The sequence below is a fragment of the Paroedura picta genome, chromosome 2, assembly GCF_049243985.1.
Source record: "Paroedura picta isolate Pp20150507F chromosome 2, Ppicta_v3.0, whole genome shotgun sequence".
NCBI classification, from domain to species: Eukaryota; Metazoa; Chordata; class Lepidosauria; order Squamata; family Gekkonidae; genus Paroedura; species Paroedura picta.
Window position 1 is genome coordinate 109,101,014 of NC_135370.1, and position 24,080 is coordinate 109,125,093.

At 42.0% G+C, this 24,080-nt stretch overlaps 1 protein-coding gene across 5 annotated transcripts in view; it reads right to left on the minus strand.

Annotated features, from left to right (window-relative positions):
• NELL1 (neural EGFL like 1) overlaps nt 1-24,080 on the minus strand; it is a 705,231-nt gene that overhangs the window by 296,642 nt on the left and 384,509 nt on the right. For 4 of the 5 annotated variants that reach the window (XM_077322024.1, XM_077322026.1, XM_077322023.1 and 1 more), the window contains exon 13: nt 23,403-23,528. The exons of the other annotated variant lie outside the window; for it this stretch is intronic. In XM_077322024.1, the coding sequence (XP_077178139.1) occupies nt 23,403-23,528 (126 nt within the window). The remainder of the gene's footprint in view (nt 1-23,402; nt 23,529-24,080) is intronic. 5 annotated transcript variants of the gene reach the window in all.

The window sequence follows — 24,080 nt, forward strand, 5'->3', positions numbered from 1 at the left end:
ACAAACCAATTTTGAAGAATCAATAAAGAGCATGTGCAATACAAAATGAAATCTTGTATTTATGAGATTGCCACAGCAATTTATTGGAAATGTGCATGTGATTTTAACAGCTCCAATGTTATATAGTTACATTCATAAACATTATCAAAATACTGAGGTTTGTTCAGATATCAAATTAGGCATCATTAACTGAAATTATCTTTCTTTTTAAATTTCATGTTAGCAAACAAATACTTGATCTGTCTCCCCCCCTGCATATTACCCAATACATTGTTTCCAGCCTTTGATCACAATCAGTGGACCCTTCTACTTTTTAGAAGGATGGATTTGCAGAAAAAATGGAGCATTACAACATCAAACTGATCATTTTATTCTGAATTCTATAAACAGATGAGAGATTACTGAGGGGAAAGAAACATCTTTCTACTCAGAGCAGTATTCTGTTGGGCTTTTGATGACTTAGAGGATACATTTGAAGGTTATTTTTGGCACAGCTTGATTTTTATATTAACATTCTGGCCTTGTCTACACTTCCTTTCTTGAGCAATTTGCTAGATGACTAAAAAAAGAGGTAGCATGTAAGGTACACTATTCACGGAGAGAAGCAATTTGTATTTTGATCCCAATTAGATTTCACTGTCATCTTCTTAAATATAAGAAGAGAAATTTGGCATAATTAAGTTATATTACCCTGTTACAGGAAATAATGGTTTCCAGCCATTAATAAATAAGATTGTTTAAATGCATTATTTTCGCACACGCACAAACAGAAGGGGTATCTGGTTTTTTGACAAGCAGAACAAGTTGATTATTTTAGCAGGTGATCCTACCCAAGGGGTTGGCTGCTCTGGCATAAAGACTTATGTCAAGCAGCTAAAGCAGCATGTTATCTGAAGTAAATGAGGTAGAAATTGACAGCTGTAAACTACAAACCATCTCCCTGCTGTCAGAACTTCATCCTTGATGTGACATTAGGGGAAAGAGCTCCAATCGCAGCTCCAGAAGCACACACAGCTTTTTTCCCTAATTCTTATTCAACCCTGAAAATATTGCTGTCCAGCACTCCCTGGTGCAGTGGTCAGGTGTCACACTGCCAGAAGAACAATAAAATCAGAGTCCAGTAGCACCTTTAAGACCAGGTTTTTTTCAGGGTGTGAGCTTTCGAGTGCAAGCACCCTTCGTCAGACTATGATCTTCTTACATGACAGGGAATATATGTCTGCTCAACCCTACATTTTTCTTCCTCTGTTCATTCAGTGCTGGATCTTGGGGAGGTGGGGGAGTTCTAGTGTGCATATATGAGGTCAGCTTTCTTGTAACAAAAGTTAGGTATGCAATACTCCATTATAACATCCCAGCATTACTCAAATCCTTTCACTAGTTTTCAGACATATTTAGGTGGGTAGCTGTGTTGATTGGAAGCAGCAGAAACAAATTTGGGTCCAATAGCAATTTTAAGACCAAAGGTACAAACACATTTCCTCTGAGATCTTACGTGCGACTCAACTGAGGGCCATTTCGCACGGCTTCAAAGTAGCAGAATGGTTGCTATTTGGAAACGCTACTAATTTGCCATAACCCACGACGTCGTAGACAATCTGCAACAATCCTGAAACCAATCAGCAAAAAGCGCTTCGTTGTGGCGCTTTCAGGGGAATCCAGAAAAGTGGATTCACCCTCCGGATAGCGATACACTCCTGCAACCAATCTGCAACAGTAGCGCTAAAGACCTGTGCGTTACCATTGTTGCTGGTTCTTCAAAGTCCCTCCCCCTGGCTCTCTCCTCCAAACTTCCGGCGAAGCGATCGCCATTTTTTTTTCTCCGAGCGAGCGGGGATAAACGCACCGGCGAGCCTCTTTCTGTTTAGAGGCTTCCCTGGCTTCAGTCCTTCACCTTTAGTCACTAAGCACAAACCACTGAAAAGCCCGTTTGATGAAATAAAGTCCCTTTATTTTTTACAAATAAATTCAGCCGAAAATCGGGCCCGTGAGAGGGGGGGGGATTTTTTTTTTATCACTCGAGGCAGCGTGCAAACGATCATACAATCAAACGACAGCTCACATTAGGCAGCTGGATGGGTCTCTCCGTAGCAACGAATCTACCTAGATTCGTTGCTATGGGTCGTTTTTTTTTTTAAAAAACCTTTCTTAAAGGGAAAGGGGCTGTTTGGGAGCATGCTAACGGCTGCCCATTGGCTGCTTGACGGCCAGGGGCGGGACGAGCTTGGCAATAGCGCTTCCTTTCTAGCGATTTCTGCCGAGACCGGAAGCCTGTGGGAAACGCTAAAAAACGCAACTGATTCCACTACAAACGCAGGTATGCATAACGACGAATTCCACTATTTTAAATGGCGATTTTTCATTCCGCAAACAATTTGCAACAAAGATCCCTGTGCGAAAAGGCCCTCAGACTTGGTTCTGTTGTTTTCATTTACTTTTATGTGGAGACACATAATAGTGTGAAATGAATACACAGATTTGAAATAAATAATGATGTCATTTAGAGCAGGGGTCGTCAACCTGTGGTCCTCCAGATGTCCATGGACCACAATTTCCATAAGCCCCTGCCAGCGTTTGCTAGCAGGGGCTCATGGGAATTGTAGTCCATGGACATCTGGAGGACCACAGGTTGACTACCCCTAGTTTAGAGTGTGTGATTTGTTTAAAATATACTTTTGTACACTTGAGCCCTTGTTTGATGGACAGGTTGTTAAGAAATATCAAGACTAATGCTAAATGACAGGACCATTGTGGACTAACGGCTGGTATGTCAGAACAAGATTCAAATTCCTGCTCTGCAATGGGAGCTTTTTGGGAGTTCACTTTAAGGATAAAAGGGAATAAAGAAAAATAATGTTTAAGTCCTCACCAAGCAGATAGGTGGCATATAAATGAAGGATATAAAAATCTAGGATTATATTAACACATGAGCACAATGAAATGTTTCTCCCTATGAGATTTTGGGCTGTATCAAACAGAGTAATCATGTCCAGATCACAGGATGTGATGGTACTGCTTTACTCTGCTCTGGTTTGGCCTCACTTGGAATACTGTGTTCAGTTTTGGAGGGATGTTGAAGAGGGATGTAGACAAACCGGAGCATGTCTAGAGAAGGGCACAAAGATGGTGAGGGGTTTGGAGATCAAGTAATATGGGGAAAAATTGGGGAAGCTTGATCTGTTTAGCCTGGAGAAGAGACAACTGAGAGGGGAACTGATACCATCCTCAAGTATTTAAAAAGGTGCCATATGGAGGAATAGAATTGTTCTCTCTTGCCCCAGAGGGACAGACCAGAACCAATGGGATGAAATTAATGCAAAAGGAATTCCGTCTAAACATCCTGAAGAAGTTCCTGACAGTTAGAGCGGTTTCTCAGTGGAACAGGCTTCCTCGGGAGGTGGTGGGTTCTCCATCTTTGGAAATTTTTAAACAGAGGCTGGATAGCCATCTGACGGAGAGGCTGATTCTGTGAAAGTTCTAGAGGGTGACAGGTTACAGTGAATGAGTGAAGGGTTGTGAGTGTCCTGCATAGTGCAGGTGTTGGAATAGATGAGCCAGGAGGTCCCTTCCAGGAGGTCCCTTCTATGATTCTCTATATTTGTGGATATAACCCATTTTTCTTTCTGGCTACCGTACATTGTCTTATGAGATGATGCTCCAGAGGATACCAAGTAGGGGGTGGGAGAGGAGTGGGTAATGGGTACTGTTGCTATAAATAGGGAAGAGAAAAGCTTCATGTGAGTAGAACCCAATATGCAATGCTTTGGATCCTAGGTGTAGTCTGCATGGGGCTTTTTACCTATACCCAGTTCATATGAATCTTTCCCGTCTAGCTTGAATTTGATTTCCATTTTGGGCGATTAAATTTTCCCTCTGCAACATGCATGATTGATCCTGAGTGATCCTACCTTTTCCCCGTGATATCCAGAAGTGGATATTAACCCCCATAGAAATAGCGTTGGAAGGGACCTCCTGGGTCATCTAGTCCTCGATATACGAAAAAGTCAGTAAGTGTGCAGATGTTTGCTTTTTTCAAATTAACACCCTTCTCCGTGCCTCACAGCAAAGCAGTCTTTCCTGACTGGCCAGGGCGTCAGTTCAAAGACTTCCTGGTTCCCAGTTGCAAGGCTTGTCTTAAATTGACTGCGCTCCAGAAGCCCTAACATCTCTCAGCAGAGATTTTCCTCTTGTTCTTTCCCTCTCTTCTGCTGTCTCCAATCCTCTCCCTCCCCCTTGTTCAAGTAAAGAAAGAGACTACTGCTGCGCTTGGCACCCCTCTCCGTTTTGAGCTTCCCCAATCAAGTGCAGAACAAGTTGCGTTTCAATGGGGGGGGGGGATAGAGGAAGACCCGAGTTCAAATCAATCTCAATTCAGCAAGATCCACAATGGGGAAAAAAGTGCAGAATCAACTCTAGTCTGTAACATTTCCCCAATATTCTTAACATACTTCAAATGAATGATCCAACCTTTAATAGGGGATAATAAAATTCTTCAATAGAACAGTAAATTCTAACTAAAGAAGTGGAGCTAGGGAAGGTTTGAGCTTCTAGGTCAAAGATAGGATTAGACATGTGTCTTGAACAAGAAATTTCTGTTAAGAAATTTTGGAATGTGTGCATTGTCTCCTCAAAACAAAATTATAAGGAGCAATATGCCCATAGAGGAAGTGTCTTTCCAACTGTGAATGCTTGGTGATTAGCTTATATCCTCAAGCAGTGCTAGAAGGTATAAAGGCCTCTTGTGCCAAATCTACAGAAAGAGTATCTACAGCGTGGTAGAATCCCTCTCCTTTGTTTCAATGCCTAAAGCATTCAGTCAGGCCCCAAGCAAGTACGTCTGTTAGCTCTGCATTTAAAAAGAACAAAGTGAATTTGTGTTCTCAAAACATTTTCCTTTGTTGGAATAATAAATGTGCCTAACATATAAAACAATGGCATCCATGCTGATAGCAGTGCAATAAATACTCACCCCAAATGATAGCAAACAAAAAGAACATGGATGTTTGGGGGATAACAAAATCTGAGGCTATATTCTGCTAAACAGAAGTCTAATGCAGGGAGGATAGATACAAAAGTAGTATTGGTTTTACAAACATATTCTGTCACATGGCAATATGCAACTTAATGAGAGACTAGAAATCCCCCACACACTGATGCAAAATTATGCTAAAAGTCAGGGAAGCAAATAAAAGATCTTCTATTTTCAAAATTTTATTTACCATAAACTTTGTGGGACATATTGAATATTCTGATAAGGTTTATGCTTCACATAATCTTGCTTTCAATACCTTAATGATTTAAGGCTGGGGTAGTCAACCTGTGGTCCTCCAGATGTTCATGGACTACAATTCCCATGAGCCCCTGTCAGCAAATGCTGGCAGGGGCTCATGGAAATTGTAGTCCATAAACATCTGGAGGGCCACAGGTTGACTACCCCTGATTTAAGGTATGCTATTCTGATGGGGGGAAGATATAGTCCCATCCTGCCAGATCTTGGAAGGTAAGTAGGTTTAGAATTGGATAGGATAGGACAGGAGATCACCAAGGAAGGCTCTGCAGAGGAAGACAATGGAAGGAGTTGGTGGATGAGGTGAAGGAGGTGGGGACGCTAGGGGGAAGCGACCATGTCCTCATAGAATTCCTTTTGAGATGGGGAGGCAAGGAAGCTTGTAGCCAGATGCAGATGTTGGATTTTCATAGGGCAAACTGTAATAAACTCAGAGACATGATGAGTGTCATACTATGGACGAGAATGCTGGAAGGGAAGGGAGCATGTGAAGGGTGGGCGCGAGCTATTTTATGCTCGATCAATGACTATCCCAGAAAGACGAAAAAACTGGAGGAGCTCTAAGAAGCCTATTTGGCAAATGAGAACAAGATGCAATTTAATAGAGATAAGTGTAAAGTTCTGCATCTGGGTCAGAAAAATGAAAAGCATGCCTACTGGATGGGGGATACGCTTCTAGGCAACACTATGTATGAATGAGACCTTGGGGTACTTGTGGATTGTAAACTAAACATGAGCAGGCAGTGTGATGCAGCGGTAAAAAAGGTAATTGCCATTTTGGGCTGTATCACATCAAAATTACAAGATATCATAGTCCCATTGTATACAGCATTGGTCAGACCACACCTGGAGTGTGCAGTTCCGGAGGCCACACTTCAAGAAGGACGTAGATAAAATTGAAAGGGTATAGAGGAGAGCGACAAGGATGATCTGGAGCCAAGGGACCAAACCCTATGAAGATAGGTTGAGGGACTTGGGAATGTTCAGCCTAGAGAAAAGGAGGCTGAGAGGGGACATGATAGCCCTCTTTAAGTATTTGAAAGGTTGTCACTTGGACGAGGGCAGGATGCTGTTCCCATTGGCTGCGGAGGAAAGAACACGCAGTAATGGGTTTAAACTACAAGTACAACGATATAGGCTAGATATCAGGAAAAAAATTTTCACAGTCAGAGTAGTTCAGCAGTGGAATAGGCTGCCTAAAGAGGTGGTGAGCTCCCCCTCACTGGCAGTCTTCAAGCAAAGGCTGGATACACACTTTTCCTGGATGCTTTAGGATGCTTTGGGCTGATCCTGCATTGAGCAGGGGGTTGGACTGGATGGTCTGTATGGCCCCTTCCAACTCTATGATTCTATGACTCTATGATTCTATGAAAACCACCACTGCTTGCTATTTGAAAACCTTGAAGATTATTAGCTGGAGTCACCATATGTTGGTTATGGCCTGATAGCAAATAGAAACATATTCTAATAAAGAAGCCTAAACTATCATTTTTGTTCAGAGTGGAATAGTCACTCAGCCATTTACAACACATGTATATTAAACAGACAAAATCCAGTGCTCAGCCAATTAAATTCCCTTAGTGAAAAACCAGGTTCTTTTCTCTTTGTAAACTGACGCTCTGAATCCCACATAAAGACCTACAGTTCAAGGTCAGCCATCTACCTTGTGGTGAAAAAGTATTCGTATTCTTTCTTGCTCTTTGCGGCTGAGTCAAAATTCTACAGTCCTCTGTTGTCCAAACTGGGTTTCTTTGGGCACATCCCGAGTGCTTCTTGTTATACTGGTGGCATGTGACAGACTGAAGGATGGATTTACAGGCTCAGTTACCTGATGCTTGATCTTCCAAACATGTCATTCATATTATTTCCCAGTAGCTTCAGTACTTTTTTGATAGCTAGCTAGGTGTTCAGACTATGTTTTAAAATATATTATGTGTATGTTGTTTCTGTTGTAAATATTCAGGGAACAATCTATGATGGCCCAATCTTTGTGTCCTGACATAAACTACATACTGGGTGCTTGTTTTGGAATAGTCAGCATGGTGAAATTTCATGAACTGTGGTCCTCTTTAGACTCACCATCCTTGTTTTCTTCTGAAAATACAGGTCCATGAGCACACATGAAGATGTCTCATACGGAGCTAGTTGACTGGTCTGTCAAAGACAGTACTGTCTGTTCTAATGGACAGTAGCTCTTCCTGCTCTCACGCAGACATCTTTCACATCACCTATGCCTTGAATGTTTTAATTGGAGGTGCTGGGAATAGAATTTTGCAAAATAGATGCTCTACTGCTGAGTCACAGGTCCCCCCTCCCCATATCCTGGTCCATGACAGTCTTCAGGAATCACTATTAATCTACAGGTCAACACAGGTCTTGTAATAAATGTTAAGTGGTAGCCTCCAATTATATATTATCTCCATTAAATATATACTGTTGGGTTCTATGAGACTGGTATTTCCCCAAGCAGTTTGGGGTGTACATCCTTTAGCTAACAGAATATTCCTAGTGAGAAGCTGATACATCCACGTATTTTCTTTGCATTTGTTTACAAAACATTTGTGACTGCTACATGCAGGAAGGTTTAATAAATGTATTATGCTTGCATTCCAAAGGATCCCTGCTTTAAAGCCACCTACATTTTCATTCTTGCTGAGTGTCCCTCTTCTACTCCTCATTGGCCAGCTTTATTTATGGTTGTTTATTTTCTTTACTGCCCTTGAACATTCCCCACCCCCTGGCAGATGTGATGCCTTTCAGCAACTCTTGCAATAAGCAATTGAATAGCTGTTTTCTCCAGCATGGGACTAACACCACAGGTAAGTTCCTATTCTGCTTCAGAAGTTTCACACTTTCCTCATCCTGGTTAATCTCCTCTCTGATGCTTTGCTCAGGATCACTGATCTCCTTCTCTTTTGGCTTGCTGCTCCTTTGGACTTCTAGAACTATAGGGGCAGCTCCTGCTCCACCAGTGGTGGTGTGATGCCACTTTCAGTCCAGCTGTTTATATCCAGGCTGACAGAGAATGCTGAATGGATGCCCAGCCCAGCTCTGTTCTCAAAATTGTTAATATAATGGGCCAAGTAAGTTACATGCTCAAGGCCTAAATAATTTATATTCCTGATTACACTGACTCCATTGTCTACAGCCTTATGTGCAATATGATTGAAATGGGTAACGTGGTCAGATGCTGGAGTTTCTGGAAAAGCAGGCAATGAAGAGAGCTGCCTTCCTGCTAAGTACCAGTCCTTGGTTTACAATCCAACCAGCAGTCATTGCCAAACAACTCAGAGCTTTGAGGTCTTCAACAGCCACTATTAATGCAAGCTCTAGCATTTCTCTCCTTGGAAGAGTGGAGGGGATTTCTCAGGGGTGTCCTTCGTTTTCAGTCCTCCACCAATCCCAGACAAGAGGTCAGAGAGATTGGCAATGTTAGTACAGGAATCTTTTCCCTTTCAGGCACTCCCCTTTCTAACACCCCCAGGAATTGAGTGTGCGTGTCTGATGTGGGGGACAATGCAGAGTTTGGCCATCTGCCTGGTGTACCGACCGTACCAACTAATTGAATTTCTTGGAGCTAGTTGCGGGGTGGGCTATGCAGTACCCCAGACTATTAATTTTGGGGGACCTCAACATTCATGCAGAAAACACCAACTTCTCATAAAGTTCAGACCTAGTGTCAGTCATGGCAACACTAGGACTCACACTATTTGTTGCTGACCCTAAACATCAACCTGGGATCTTTGGGATGGGGATAAATGTCAGCCCAATAAATTAGCTAGGTTGCCATGGTTGGTCCACCTCAACATGAGGACTCGGATTGATATACCACCTCCTCTCTCTATAGGTGGAAAGATGATTTATGCTCACCCAAGGAGACTCATGAATCAAAATGAATTCTGGAATGCTCTGCAGGAATTCTGTTTCCATTGCCTCCACTAGCTCACACCTAGCTCATATTTCTGACATCCTTAGGATCATCCCAAAGGTCTGAATTGGATGTTAGCTGTGAGGTTTTTGCAAGCTTACATGGACAAGACTCTAGCAGTGGTCTGGCTAACCACATGCCCTCTTGACCGGTATCCCTCATGGCTGGTGAAACCTGTGGGGTGAAGAGATTCAGGGCCCTCTCTGAGAGATAATCAATCAGCCCCTGGACTCAGGGACATTCCTGGACAGGTGGTGGCAAGGCCATTGTTGGAAAAAAAACTAGGGCTGAATCCCTCTGACCGCCCCGTTACTGTTCAGTTTCACATTTGGAATTCCTGGATAAGGCAATTAAATAGAAAGTGGAGGAAATATCAGCACCCTTTCCAGTCTGGTTTACTGCCTGGCCGTGGGGTGGAGATTGCTCTGGTTGTCCTGACAGATAATATCTGGAGAAAACTGGAACTAGGTGAGTCAACTCTGCTGTTTCTATTAGATCTGACAGCAGCATTCAGCACAGTTGACCATGAACTTTTGACCCACCACTATGTTGACATAGGGATTGGAGGCACAGCCTTGAAGTGACTGGAGTATTTTCTCCAAGGTTGGGGTTAAAGGGTAGCATTGGGAGGAGCTGTGTTCCAGCATAGGGCCCTCAGTGGGCTCTCTTTCCCATTATAGATGCCTTCTGGTACAGAAAAGCACCATATAAGAACCAACTCTTCTTTTTCTTCTTCTGTAAACTTAGGCAGATTGAGTGGGTGGGCAGGAAGGATTATGTCAGTGTTTGACTCTTGTGGCCTTTTCTTGCATGCCTAAGGAAATGCCTTTCACCAGTTTGGGTCGGGATGCAACCAGGGACTGTCCAGGGATTCTGGTTTTCCTGGGGGACATGAAATTGGGGTCACTGATGATGAGCAGATAGTTGTGAGTTTCTTGCATTCTGCAGAAGATTGGACTAGATAACCTTGGAGATACCTTCCAACTTCATGATTCTATGAATACAAAATAAAATTATTAAGCATCCTAACCAGGAGCTGCCATTGTCCACCATAAAAAGAGATCTTCCACAAGTTTTAAAGGAGCTTTTTAGGGAGCTGTACTCTTCCTGAAAGGGCCTCTTGTGGCGCAGAGTGGTAAGGCAGCCGTCTGAAAGCTTTGCCCATAAGGCTGGGAGTTCAATCCCAGCAGCCGGCTCAAGGTTGACTCAGCCTTCCATCCTTCCGAGGTCGGTAAAATGAGTACCCAGCTTGCTGGGGGGTAAACGGTCATGACTGGGGAAGGCACTGGCAAACCACCCCGTATTGAGTCTGCCATGAAAACGCTAGAGGGCGTCACCCCAAGGGTCAGACATGACTCGGTGCTTGCACAGGGGATACCTTTACCTTTACCTTTACTCTTCCTGAAAAAGCAATATTCAAATAAAAAATGAAACATAAACATTCAGCACAGCATTAGGTGAAAAACACATTGTTATAGGTTGTTAAGCAAAAATGAGTTGTTCACCCTTGGATAAGCAGAACAAATTTGTTGCGATATCAATTTAATGATGCTCGGAAACATTTTCTTTGATCAATTGTACAATAATTGATGCTCAGGAGTCAATAATGTTTTTTTTAATTAACTTTACCTCAGTAACTACCCTGTTGAAGACATATTCAGCTTCATAAAGAATCACCTAATTATTCTTATCCATGGTTCCTCTATATATTTGTGAAACAGCCTGGGGGGTGGACCATGTCCGGCTGTCCATGTTGGAATAGGGCAAAGCTGGCTGTGCCCTGATTGGCCCTGCCCCTGCAGGTCTTGCCCTCTGCCCTGGACTCTAGCCTCTTTTCTCTCAGATGCACCTCAGTGCCAGGAGCCATCAGCAGGTCAGGGGAGAGGGCCCTCGGTAAAGTGTCATGGTGGAGGGCCTGCTCACGAGGGCCTCTTGCCCTGCTAAGCTGGGCCTGCAAATGAGGGCCTCCCGGCCTGCTAAGCAGGGCCTCCTAACGAGGGCATCTTGGCGTGCTAGGCTGGGCCTGCTAATGAGGGCCTCCCAGCCTGCTGACTGCCTGATAAGGAGCTCTGTCCTGGCCCTGCTAACGAGCTGGCCAGCCCCTGCCCGTCCCACTTGATCTGGCTGCAAGCTGCCCAAAGCCACCTTAAGCTGCCTGGCCAGAGGCCAGGGGAGGGGATGCTTTCAAGGCCTGTTCTTAGGAACGGGCTTTGAAGCTAGTAGTTACATATTCCATTTGTATGAAAAACAATTTAAAAACATTTTTAATGAAAATATAGGGCTAAAATTGACAATTGATTAATACCATACATGCTGCACATGTTGTATTGTGGATATTCCCAGAGAGGATGAAAGAGGCAGTGGTGTGGCCTTTATTAAAAAAAAAAAAAAAAAGAGCTGGATCTCACCAACCTGGCCAATTACTGCCCAGTGTTGCATATAGCATTCCTGGGCAAGGAAGGGGCAGTGGCAGGACAACTCCTAAGGATTCTTGGAAGAAACTTTGGCATTTGTTGCCTTCCAGTCCAGCTTCCAGCCTGGCCAGGTGGTGGAGATGGCTCTGGTTACCCTGACAGATGGTCTCCACAGGAATCTGGATACAGGTGGCTAAGCACTGGTATTATTATCAGATCTGATGGTGATGTTTGTTTTGGCTGACCTCCAACTACTGGCCCGCCACTTAGCTAAGATAGGAGTTAGAGACAGAGCCTTGATGTGGCTAAAGTACCTTCTCCAAAATCAGGGACAGACAGTGGCAATCCCAGGAGAACCAGAAGCCAATGTGCCAAGACAAACATAACCAAAAACAATCTCTGCAGTACAAACTGAAGGGGGGCTTTTAGCAAACCCAGCAAAACCAGTTGCAATCTACATAATGCTCAGCAGAACTGGTGCTACTGTGGAAGTGTAAACTAAGCAGGACTAATTTAAAGCCAGTACAAATTGAAGGGAAGGAATCTTTTGAAGCCATGTTGCAATGAACAGAACCAGTGCCATGGTGGCAGTTCAAGCTTAACAAAGCTGATGCCAAAGGACAACATCACAACAAATCCAAACAGGGGGAGGGGGGACTGTACAAGCCCAGCACAATCAGTTGCAATTAGTAGAATGCCCAACATGAAGGCAACACAAAGGAGCTGGAAGTGAATACAAAGGGACACAAGGGAGAAGAAACAAACTGGGGGGAGTTAAAAAAACAAGTCCCCAAGAGCCTACAAATGCTGGTTCTTGATGTTAACAATCGTTCCTGAATATTTCTGGTATTTTTCAGGTTCCCCTTTTTTTTCTTAAAAAAAACCCTGGATGCCAAATATCCTCAAAATAGTAGCAAGATATCCAAATGCACACCCTTTGTATGCAGCAACTTTCCTGAGATGTAAACAACTTATCAAATCAGAAATGTTTCCTCTTTGCCTTTTTTTAAAAAGTAACATAAGTATAAATGTAGATATGAACCTCTTTTTCCAAACTAGCTGGGCTAGAAATAGGCTGCCCCTGAATTCTATCAAAAGGGATTTTTGAAATAAATTTAGATGCTTAATTTATACCAGGGATTCATGGACCACCAGGTGTCAGTGGGAACTACAGAGGAGGTCTGTAGTCTTTTCTCTCCTGCCTTAATGGATTCAGCCAGAATCTAAGGAATGAGCTGCTTCTAAGGCTTCTCCCAAAGAATGAGTGAATTATCATGTGGTTTCTGTGCCTAGCAGGTAGTGGAGACTGCATACCTACCCCCACTTTAAAACACTTCCGGCCTTCCATCCTCCTTAAGCCTGCCTGTTAATGTGGACAGTGATGTCGCTCCCAGTGACATGTCACTTCTTTGTTGGCAGCCGAAACTACTTCATGGGCTCCTTATAACCTGAAAAAAATTTTTTCTAGGAGCTCTTCCATGGCCAAAAGGTTGAAAAGGACTGATTTAGACAAATATCCAAGTAATCTTTAAACCGCTCCTGCAGAGCAGATTAAATAAAAGAGTAAGGGCTGTTGGGGAGGAGTTAGGGTGGGCCCTGTCTGGGATAAAAATTCGGATGGCTGCCTGAGAGGAGGCTCACACCATGCCGCTGGGCTCGGGGAAATTTTCTTTCCCTCCGCCCAGCAACTGCCCTTCCCCATGGCCCACTTCCCCCCCTTGCCAGCCTCTCACCGACCTTCGCTGCCGCCGCCAAGACCAGCCACCAAGCTCGCCGCCCTCTTAGACAGCTTCACCGCAGCCACCACGGGCAGCCACCACGCTCGCCGCTTCCAGCGTTCCCAGCCCTCTCCCCGACCTTTGGCACCGCCGCCGCGCCCAGCCACCACAATCGCCGCTTCCACGCTTCCCGGGCTCTCCCCGAACTTCGACGCCGTGCTCAGCCAGCAAGCAGGAAGATGGCCGCCGAGACGACGAGCCCGCCGCCGAGCCGCTCCGCGGCAAGCAGCACCCCGAAACATCGCCGCCAGGCCTCTACATCGCCGCGTACGGAAGGAGTCCACCGTGCTGCCGCTCCGGCGCCAGTGCCGCACATAGCCCTCACTGGCCGCGCAGGACAACATTGCCACCCAATCCACTCCTCGCCTCCTTCACGCCGCTGGTGCCCTGATGAAGACATGCGAGGAGCCTACCCCAAGTAAGTTCCACCCCACTAGACTGCCCCAGGCCCGCTGCACCACCAGCCCGGTCCACGCCCGTCTTCCGCCTGCCCACACAGAAGCCTTTCGGAGTCAGGGGAGGGGAGGGAGAGCCCTTCTAGCGCCCATTTTATTTCAATATAAAATGGGCTTTGAATCTAGTTTTAAGTAAAGTTGTTATAAAAGAGACCAAAATGCAATAGTCCTAACTAAACTTCATGAAAGAACACAAAAAGGGAACCACAGGCAGTTAGGTAATTTAAGATTCTGTGCTGAACCTGGGGGGGGGGGATCAGAGAACCCTTAGGGGGGAAATCAGAAAAAAATATTTATTTGTATTTAATTGTATTCTGGTGTCTAACCCAAGACAAATTCTGTCTATTCTGTCTAAACCAAGACAAATTCCAATGTAGCTGGAAGAAGTAAAATGTTACTCCTTCCTTAGGTTGCCAACCTCCAGGTAGGGCCTGATCTCCAGACTAAAGAGATCTGTCTCCATGGGGGGGGATGGTTACTTAGGAGGGTAAACTATATGGCATTGTACTCTGCTGATGTCCCTAACTTTCCTAATCTCTGAACTCACCAGACTCCATCCCAAAATCTCCTGGAATTTCACAGCTTGGAGTTGGTAACCATAGTCTTCCTAAATCTAAAAATGTATATGTGTTTGCGTTTCACAGTGCCCTAATGGCTATATATAGACTTTCATATGAGATGTCTGAGCAGATTTCCACCCTGCTCTCTTCTCCGCTGAGCAATGCATACAGGTTCTGTTCCATCATCAATCTGTTACTTTATTTTGTTCAAAACAGCAACAACAACAAAAAAGCTTTTGAACCCAAGATGATCAAAAACTAATGAAACTATAAGCAAAACCTCTATCATTATTAATCATTAATGTTACTGGCATTTGAGGTTATTTTTTTTTCTCCAAGCATATCACTCTCTCTGTTGATGTAAATGTTTTCCAGTAAATCTTAACAAAAATAATTTACATCAGTACTTCTCTAGATCAGCCTTTCTTTGTAAGGGTTTTTTTAAAAATCCTATTGTTTATATTAGCTGGCTGAGGCAAAAAGAACTGGAATAAAAACTAGCTACAAGATGCCTGTAAATTATGCCTGTTAACCTGAAAATATTCCTTTGAATTCCACATTGGAAGGATGAATTCAACGGGTCAGGTTGCTAAGCGCAGAGAGGAAAGCAATCTGTAATGAAACCATTTTATTTAGAGCTGATTTGGTGTGTCAAATCAAGACAACTCTGATTAGAGATTGCATTATTCTTGAAGATACTTAAAAATAACACTTCCCAATCCTCTTGCATGCATAACAGCAGTACATGCATAACCTAGCTGTAATGCTCATCAAATGTGCAGAAGGAAGGCAGGAAACTAAATCTATCCCCTAGCTGTTTCCCCTGAAGTAGCTTTTCGACACTACCACCCACTGCTTGCTGCTGCTGATGATCTGAACCATGGAGATGTATGAGGAAAACAGCTTTAGCACAGTTATAACTGTTGTTGGACTGGGGCACTTGTCTTTATCTGGATCACAATTTCTTCTTCCTATATTCATTTTTTAAAACAAACATTTTGTATTACTGAGCCACTACAATGGCATCACTTTTTTGTAAGTAGTAAAGGTGAAATGTACTGCTGTTTAAAATCTGCAGCAGTTTTGCAGCAACCAAAATCTAAGGTACAACATACAGGTTGCAATTACAGAGTTCCCAACTGTGTACCATTGATCTGATCTCAGCCAAATCTTCTAGGCCAGAATGAAGTGCCTCTAATATGCAGAATGCATCTGTTGTTTTATTTATACACATGCACAAGCAGAATAATGCTTTTAAAATCATTGGGCACATGTGCAACATCTCTTTTTATAGAAAGTAACAAAATGCTTCTAAGTAAAGAGCTTCAGAACGTGCTTATGTTGTTGATGAACTACCCCAGATGTACAATGTCACAGATTTCCAGAAATTTATTACTTTTTAGTAGTTTTAAAGTGATTTAAAAAAAAACCCTTGCAAACCACAATACAGAACACCAGGCCCAAGCACCGGTCACAAAGTTTTCAGATGTGTTCTTTTGCAATACTTAGGAAAACAAAGTTACTAAGAAATCTCAGAAACAAAAGCCTCAATTAGACCATTTATTTCCTTTCCTAAATGGTCTCACACAAATAAAAAGCATGAGCAGCTTTAATATACCAATGACCAGCCAGCCAATTCATGCAGTAAGTGCATTGGGCATCTGAATGCTGGGAACAATTCACTGTAGCACAAAAAGAACACAAAAATACACTTGAACTATTACACTGATCTCAGAAGACAGATGCACAAGCTGAAACATTCAGTAATCAAAATAAAGAGTCTATAGGCATGGAAACTAAAGTTCTAGCCAACTAGAAAATGAAAGAATAATATACAGCATAAGCTTTTACCAAGTCCCTTATCAAAAGCTCCTCAGAAAACATAATAAGTCTTCTTATATACTAGTTACTGTATAAAACAAAAACAAGAAACAGAAAGCAAAGGGTAGGAAAAATGGGCAATTTCTTGCTGGATTCAAATTAACAATAGCTTTTAAAAATGTACACTGTTACTTTTTGTTGTGTACATAAGTAAAGTTTAGTAGCTAAATTTGCAGATAAACCCCACATTATTCAGGATGATGACATCTCAGGCAATATGAAGTGCATCCTGGTTCTTCAAACTGGATATAAAGACAACAAAATAGAATGAATAGGGCCATTCCACACCCCGTTAATGTAGTGTACTTACAGTGTAGTGTAGTGTACTTACAATGTAATGTAGTATACTTACAGTATGAAGACGCTACATTTTTGGCATTTCACATGACATCACCAACTTTCCGCATCCAGCCAGCAATCCTAATGCTATATCCACCATTTTAAAGAGCTAGTTGAGGAATCGCACAAAGTGGATTCCCCAACATAAAAGTGTAAGCTACAGGAGAGCAATCAGCAAGCCACTAAAGAAATGTATGGAGGCGAAGAAGCGCTATCTCCACCTCCAATGTCCCACCCTCATACCTGACTCCCTTTCCCTTCTTCTGGGGACTTTTTTTAAAAAAGCAAACTGCCTGAAGCAACGAATAAGTTTTCTATCATGCAGGCAAAGCCAAAAATAATTTTTCCCACAATTTAAACGCAAAGCATGCCTCTTTGTGTTTTGAAACACAAAGTTTCAAGACCTGTGATTCTATAAGGGTGCCTTTCAAAGAGCATTATGCATCTATGATTAGATGCATATGGGATTCAATGGAGAAGGATTGAATTTTAAAAATACCAGGCATCACGGGCCCTTTAAAACGTTAAGAAAGGGGATTAGTTGCCAGGCTTGCTTGACAGGTGGAAGAGAGTCACGTTTAAAGCATGTTGCTCTCTATTGCCATTTCAAGCAGGCATGTGTAGTGTAAGAAGTGCAAAAAGGTGGCGGATGGAAGCGAGACAGGAAGAAGGTGAGGAATGTCTGGAGGAGTTATCATTTTTAGCGCTACACCATTTTGCTGATATAACGCTATTTTTTTCAATATGCGAAGTGCCCAGGAATACACAGGACAAAGTTATGCAGACTGGGAAAATAAAAGTTGACAGTACCTAAATGAAATATTTGTGTCCAGGGGAAAAATGGGGTGCACAGTTAATTACCAGCTCTGGTAGCAAAATTAATGTCAGCAATTGTTAGAAGACAGCCTCAAAGACAAAAAAAATCATAATGCTAAGGAGAGACTAAGGCAAAACATGGCAAAATGCTAATAAAACCTGGGCACTCTACATAGACCCATTTGATATAAAATATAACAATTTAAAACAGGAATTTGTTCCTCCAGAAAAGAACATATTAATTAGTCTTTCTGTTGACAAGCTATAATTACATTAGTGGAATGTCTGGTTGAATAACCTTGCCTATGGAATTCAGACAAGTTCACCAGAGAACATTTTTCCTCAGACAAAACATTCTACCACGTTGGGGCCTTGATGGAAAAGACCATCTTCTTTGTCACTCTCAGACTGGGAACTTCGCTGCTCCAGCTCCCATGTGGGAGCACAAATCCGGGATGGCTGAAGTGCACTGGGCCAAATGCTTCCCCCTGCGGGAGCAGGAAGAAGCAGGACAACCTGCTCTGGCTCAAACTCCAGCCTGCAGCTGGGCATGCAGGGTCTCACATAAGCAAATTGAAGGCCAGGCAAAGGCATTGTGTATCAATAATAGAAGAAGAGTTGGTTCTTATCTGCCACTTTTATCTACCCGAAGCAAGCTCAAAAGCGGCTTACAGTTACTTTCCTTTTCCTCTCCCCTATGAGGTGGGTGAGGCTGAGGGAGCCCTGATATCACTGCTCGGTCAGAACAGCTTTATCAGCGCCAAGTCGAACCTAAGGTCACCCAGCTGGCTGCATGTGGGGGAGAGCAGAATCAAACTCGGCATGCCAGATTAGAAGTCCTCACTCCTAACCATTACACCAAACTGGCTCTCAACATCAGAGGCAGGATTGAACCCTGTGGAACCCAACAGTTTAGTGGGTGCTTGGTCAAAATCCTACCCCAAATGGCTACTCTTTGAAGATAGATTCAGGTGGGTAGCAGTATTAATCTGGAGCAGCAGAACACAGTTTATGTCCAGTGGCATCTTTGAGACCAACAAAGATTTATTAAAGGTATAAGCTTTCATGTGCGCACACACTTCTTCAGATATGATAAAATCTAAGTCACCAGTCCATACATAGAGGTAGATGTTCCATCACTGACAAAAGTACATGATGACATGGCTGCACAGTCCCTTTTCAAAGGAAGGTATACCTTTTCAAGAAATATATATGGGAAGGGTTGGATTCAAATTCAAGAAAATAATACCCTGAAATAAATGACCTTTTGCAGAAAGGGTGCTACAAATTCAGGTAATCAGCTAGGGATTCAACTTGTCGGGAATCAGACAACACTAAGGTGCAGAAAATGTCTCAATCACCTTTCCCAGAAATTATTTATTTATTTATTTGTTTGTTTATTTGGATTCTTATACTGCCCATTCTTTACAGCTCTGGACGGTTTACATGGAATGTTATGTAATTTTACACGGAACATTATAATAATCTATAACATACAAGTTTCACAACAACCAAGTAACAATTTATAATATAACATAAATAACAACAACACTGGGGAGATCAAATCTGTTCAGTCATAGAATGGCAACTGAAGGGGGGGCCCAGCAGATGTTCTCAGTCGGTCGGCCTCAAGCAAATGCCTGGTGGAGGTCTCCCTTTTGCAGGCCCTGCGGAACTGTGGAAGTTCAGGCAGGGCTCTGATCTCTTCAGGGAGCTCGTTCCACCAGATGGGGACCAGGACCAAAAAGGCTCTGGCCCTTGTTAAGGTCCGCTGTGCTTCTTTGGGGCCAGGGATTCACAGCCAATTTGAGGTGGTAGAGCATAAGGCTCTTTTGGGGGTTTGGTGGGGAGGCAGTCTCTCAAGTACACCAGGCCCACCCTTAAAGGTGGTTACCAAAACCTTAAGCTTAATCCGGAATTCAGCTGGTAGCCAGCCAAGTTGTTGGAGTATCGGCCAGATATGAGATCTCCATGATGTTTTGGTGAGGATCCTAGCTGCAGCATTCTGCACCAGTTGTACTTTCCGGATCAAAGAAAAGGGAAGGCCTGCATAGAGCAAGTTGCAGAAGTCTAGTCTAGAGTATCAATTTGATACTGGGCTATAATCATCTAGCTACCCTTTGTCTAAGGAAGGCTTCCTTAGAAGAAGTTAACTACTACCACTATATGGTATGGGAAGGGTATAGTTGAGGCTCATTACCTCTTGGCATAATTCTATGAAAGAAATACATTTAAAAAGGTGCTAAAAATATTGTTCTTCCCACTTTCATTTGTTGAAAAATAAGAAAGCCCTCTAATTGAAGGGGGCAGATTATAATTCCAGCTTCCCTCCATAGTAAAAAATAAAATACTGATATCTGATATCCTCCAGATGCCAATTTCCACTGACTTTGTTAACCAGGAACTGTTTCAAATTAGTTGTAAATATTTTATTAGTCACAAAAGAATAGTTAAGCTATGTCTAACTTAATCACTCTTTTGTGATGAGTAAAGTATTTATGACTGTTATAAGTTGATTATAATAAGTTAATTATTGCTACAGTATGGAGTGAAAAATCACCCTTCCCCATTTTTGCCTACTGCAAAATACTAGTAAGAAAATTCCCCTCCTTGAGCTACAATCAAAATTCATTTCAATGTATTTATGGGAATGATCACCCACTATTTTGAGATAAAAAAGCATCAGACAACATTTAATTTTCACTGACAATGTTGAACTTATTGTGGTGTTACTCTGTAATGTTTCATGAAAACACATCATATTAATAAGTAATGAACACTGAACCGAATATTTGTGATATGACTTATTCAATTATCTCTCCCTTTGTCACTGGGAACACATGCAACATAGTAACATATTTGCATTTTTGTTTCATATCCTTACAACAAATCACCAACACCTTGGTTTCTATCTTGTTCAAGTATCTAATTATCATTAGAAAATTTCATGTTTTTTTTAAAGAAGACTTCATATATATTGAAGGAAGACCAACATAATCTATACTAAGAATCAAGACAGGATGCAATTATAATTTGTACTAGGGGTGTGCAAAAAATGGCATTTTTTGTTTGGGTCTATTGAATCTCCCCAAAATTCTAGTCTTTCCAAAACATCATGGATCCCAATACTGGCATGTTATTTGGAAGTGGAACTTTTCAGAAATCTCCATTGTTTTTCAGGTTCAATAAACCTGGACTGAAAAATACTGGGGGAGGTGGAAGGCAGCCCAGCCATGGGACTAGCTTGGCTTCTCTTGCAGCATGGTTTAAACCCTGAATCTGCATGTGGCAGGGAAGTCTCTCCTCATTACATGTAGACCTGGCTGGGAGCCCTTAGCTCCTGCCAGCTGATCTTTGACATAACTTAATATACCCGAATAAAAGCAAAATAAATGGCTTTTATTCAAGCTCAGCTATACCAGAAGTTGATCATGTTATCCCATCTGTATTTGACTTAAATAATGTCCTAAATAAATGGTAAGGATTTTTCAGATTGGGGAGGGGGGGCTCACTTTATACCAAATGCATACACTAGTTTGCACCTTAGACTCTAGTAGTATTGTTTAAAAAAAAACAATTAAACCCTTAAAAACATGTTCCAGAAGGGATAGTCTGTTGAAAATCACTGACTACTGGTTAAATATGAAGAAGGGAAAAGATAAATTAGACTACTCAAGCCCCAAAATAGAGAGGGATGATGCAATGGGATGTGTGTTCCCCCCCAAAAAAAATTCTTTCCCTTTTGCCAAAAATTCCTTATGGTCTAGCAGATTTGTATTTTTAATGCAAAATGTTCTATTCTTTCATGCTCCTTTCCCCCCATTTTAATGAAATATTCACTAATATTTAAAATATCCAGGATCAAGCTAATGAGCCTTCCTATGAACCTTCGCAGCAACACAATGAAATCTATCTGTATCCATAAAATTTGACATAGCATTACTAATTCCAAGATGACCTTAAATAAAGGCCTTAAATATAATAAATTGGCTTCTAGTCTACAATAAACATTCACACTCTTACTCAACTTGTCCATCGACACAACTTAAAAGAGATACTTTCCAGTACAACCATATCAGACACTTTGCCCCAATCAAAAGAAATAAACCTTTAGAGTTATGAGTGGGTCCTTTCACAGGTTGAAGACTGCTCATACCAGTACCAGTGGGAAACAGCTTCTCTCACATGCTAGAGGAATTACATCTATACTTTTTCTTAAGCCTCAAACAAGCCACCTGCAGACCTTAGCTTAAAACAGTTATGACCTCCTAGGATATGTAATGACCGGTATTTGCTATCAGCTATTAAAAATTTACTGGCTTTGATGTAAATAGTTATTGCCTTTGTTATATATCATTGAGCAATCTTCCTGATAATTCTATTCCTTTTAAATCTCTATGTGCCTCAAAAGCACAATATTTTAATGTGTCCATCAAACAAGTACTTTTTTGATTTTACTGTTTATGGGTGTACAACAATTTTACAGCAACTGTGCATATTCTTTTTATAGATACACATAACACATACAAACCAATCCTACCCCATATCCAATACGGCTGTTACAGTCCCCTTACCTGCAAGACAATCCCTGTGTTTTCTCACCTCCAAGACATCATCAAACTTGACTGAAAGAGGCCTGGATAAAATATTCAGTTTGATATCAAAGCAGAGGTCCCTGAAACAGGTAGGCATTCCCTTCCACAGTCTCAAATGGGAAAGCAGTAGCTGGAATGACCCAGGGAGCACACTGAGTTTCCAGAGCTCCTTCACATTCACTCAGATAACCCAGTCATTCCACTCCAGCTAAATTAGTCCGCTGTCCTCTATCATAAGGCCTGGCCATATTCAGACCCCCAAATTACCCACTAAATGTTCCTCTGTCTGCACTCACCCAAAATTCAAAAACACCAATAAGAAACAAGATCAGTAGCACTGATCCCAGCTGGAGGCCAACCTAAACTCTGAACAGGACTGGGCCAATAATAGAGCTAACCACTTAATGCTAGGTACTTTGAAACCTAAAAACAAGGCACCTCAACCCATCCAGTGTTGGACTAGTACGTGGAAAACCCAGGTCTGAATCCCTGCTTGTGCCGTGGAAGCTCACTGAGTAACCTTGGGACAGTCATATTTTCGCAGGGTTGGTGAGAGGTTAAAATGGAGGTGAGGAGAATGATATACGCCCCTCTGGGTCCCAATTCATTTATTTTATTTATTTATTGGATTTATAACCCACCGCTATCGAAAATTGGCTCACAGTGGGTAACATAAAAGAAAATCCATACAATAAGATTCAATAAAACCCTCATTAAAACCCAATCACGATACACAAAATCTTAATTGATGGCAAAATAGGAAGGCCCTTGCAAGAGCAGCATGGGGGAAGCAAGATGTTTGTTACCAGATGTTCAGGTACCAGTGCCAAGTCATATTCAGGGTATGACTGCAGATGTACCTCCAAAGAAAATGAATCTAAATTTCACTGATATTTAATTTACCTATATATTCTATTTGCCTATTAACAGTGCAGTTTTCTATTACATTCCCATTGATAATACATCAAAGAAAAGGATGTAGCCTTTTACTCTGTTTAAAGCAGTGTATTGCATCAGTACAAAGTGTGTTGTGTCTATGGATGACGCTGTTGTAGCAATGGGACACAGCATGCACTGCTGGAATGTGTTGCTTGAATGGACTGCCCTTAGCAGAACCAAATGACACACACCCTAATATTTGTAAGATCCTGAGAAGTCAACAGAAGCGGTTCTGAAAAGTTCTGAACAAATATTTTTGTCTACTCTTTAAAATGTTAAAGACAAAACAAAACAAAAAACTTTAAGGAAGAAACTTGATTTTCTAGAAATGAAATATTTGCTTCCTTCCAACTGGTCACCATTGGTTAATAAAATATCATGGTGTGACTAGCATTGCATGAAGGTCTTACCTGTACATGAGAAATCATCAATGCGAATATATCCTGGGACACAGTCACAACGATATGATCCAGGCAGGTTCACGCACACTGTGTTGGCATGACAATAATGCATCTTAGCAGCACACTCATCAATATCTGAGAAAGAAAAATACCCTATGAAATTGCAATCTGTTGCACAGCTGCATGTCGACAGTGGTACAATATTAGAATATGAAAAAGCTCATGTAAGTATCTAACCAAGAGCTGCTATTACCTCTGAACAAATGCACTTTAGCAATACTTCCTAAAAACATAATTATGGTATGGCTAGACTATTGTCAGAAATTATCTACCAAGTGCTGCTATGTAGAAATTCTCTTACATTGCAGAGGAAATAGTACTGTACTGTAGTAAAGTACTGTTGTAAACTACTACAGTATGACTTCTATCTGGACTGTTCAGAGATATGACATTTCCACGCTAGGAAGGAAGGAAGGAAATATCTGAGAATTTTTTAATAAGTCAAAAGAGTTTAGATATATCTATCAACATTTCTTACAGGAATTTCTAATATGCTTAGCAATGCCAGATACCCTGGTAAGAAAAACAAAGACACCAACAGATTGCTTGGGATTTAGGGACTCTCTTCTTCAACCATACATTTTGAAGGGCAAAGGTAAAACTGATTTTCTTTTCTTACCATCTGAG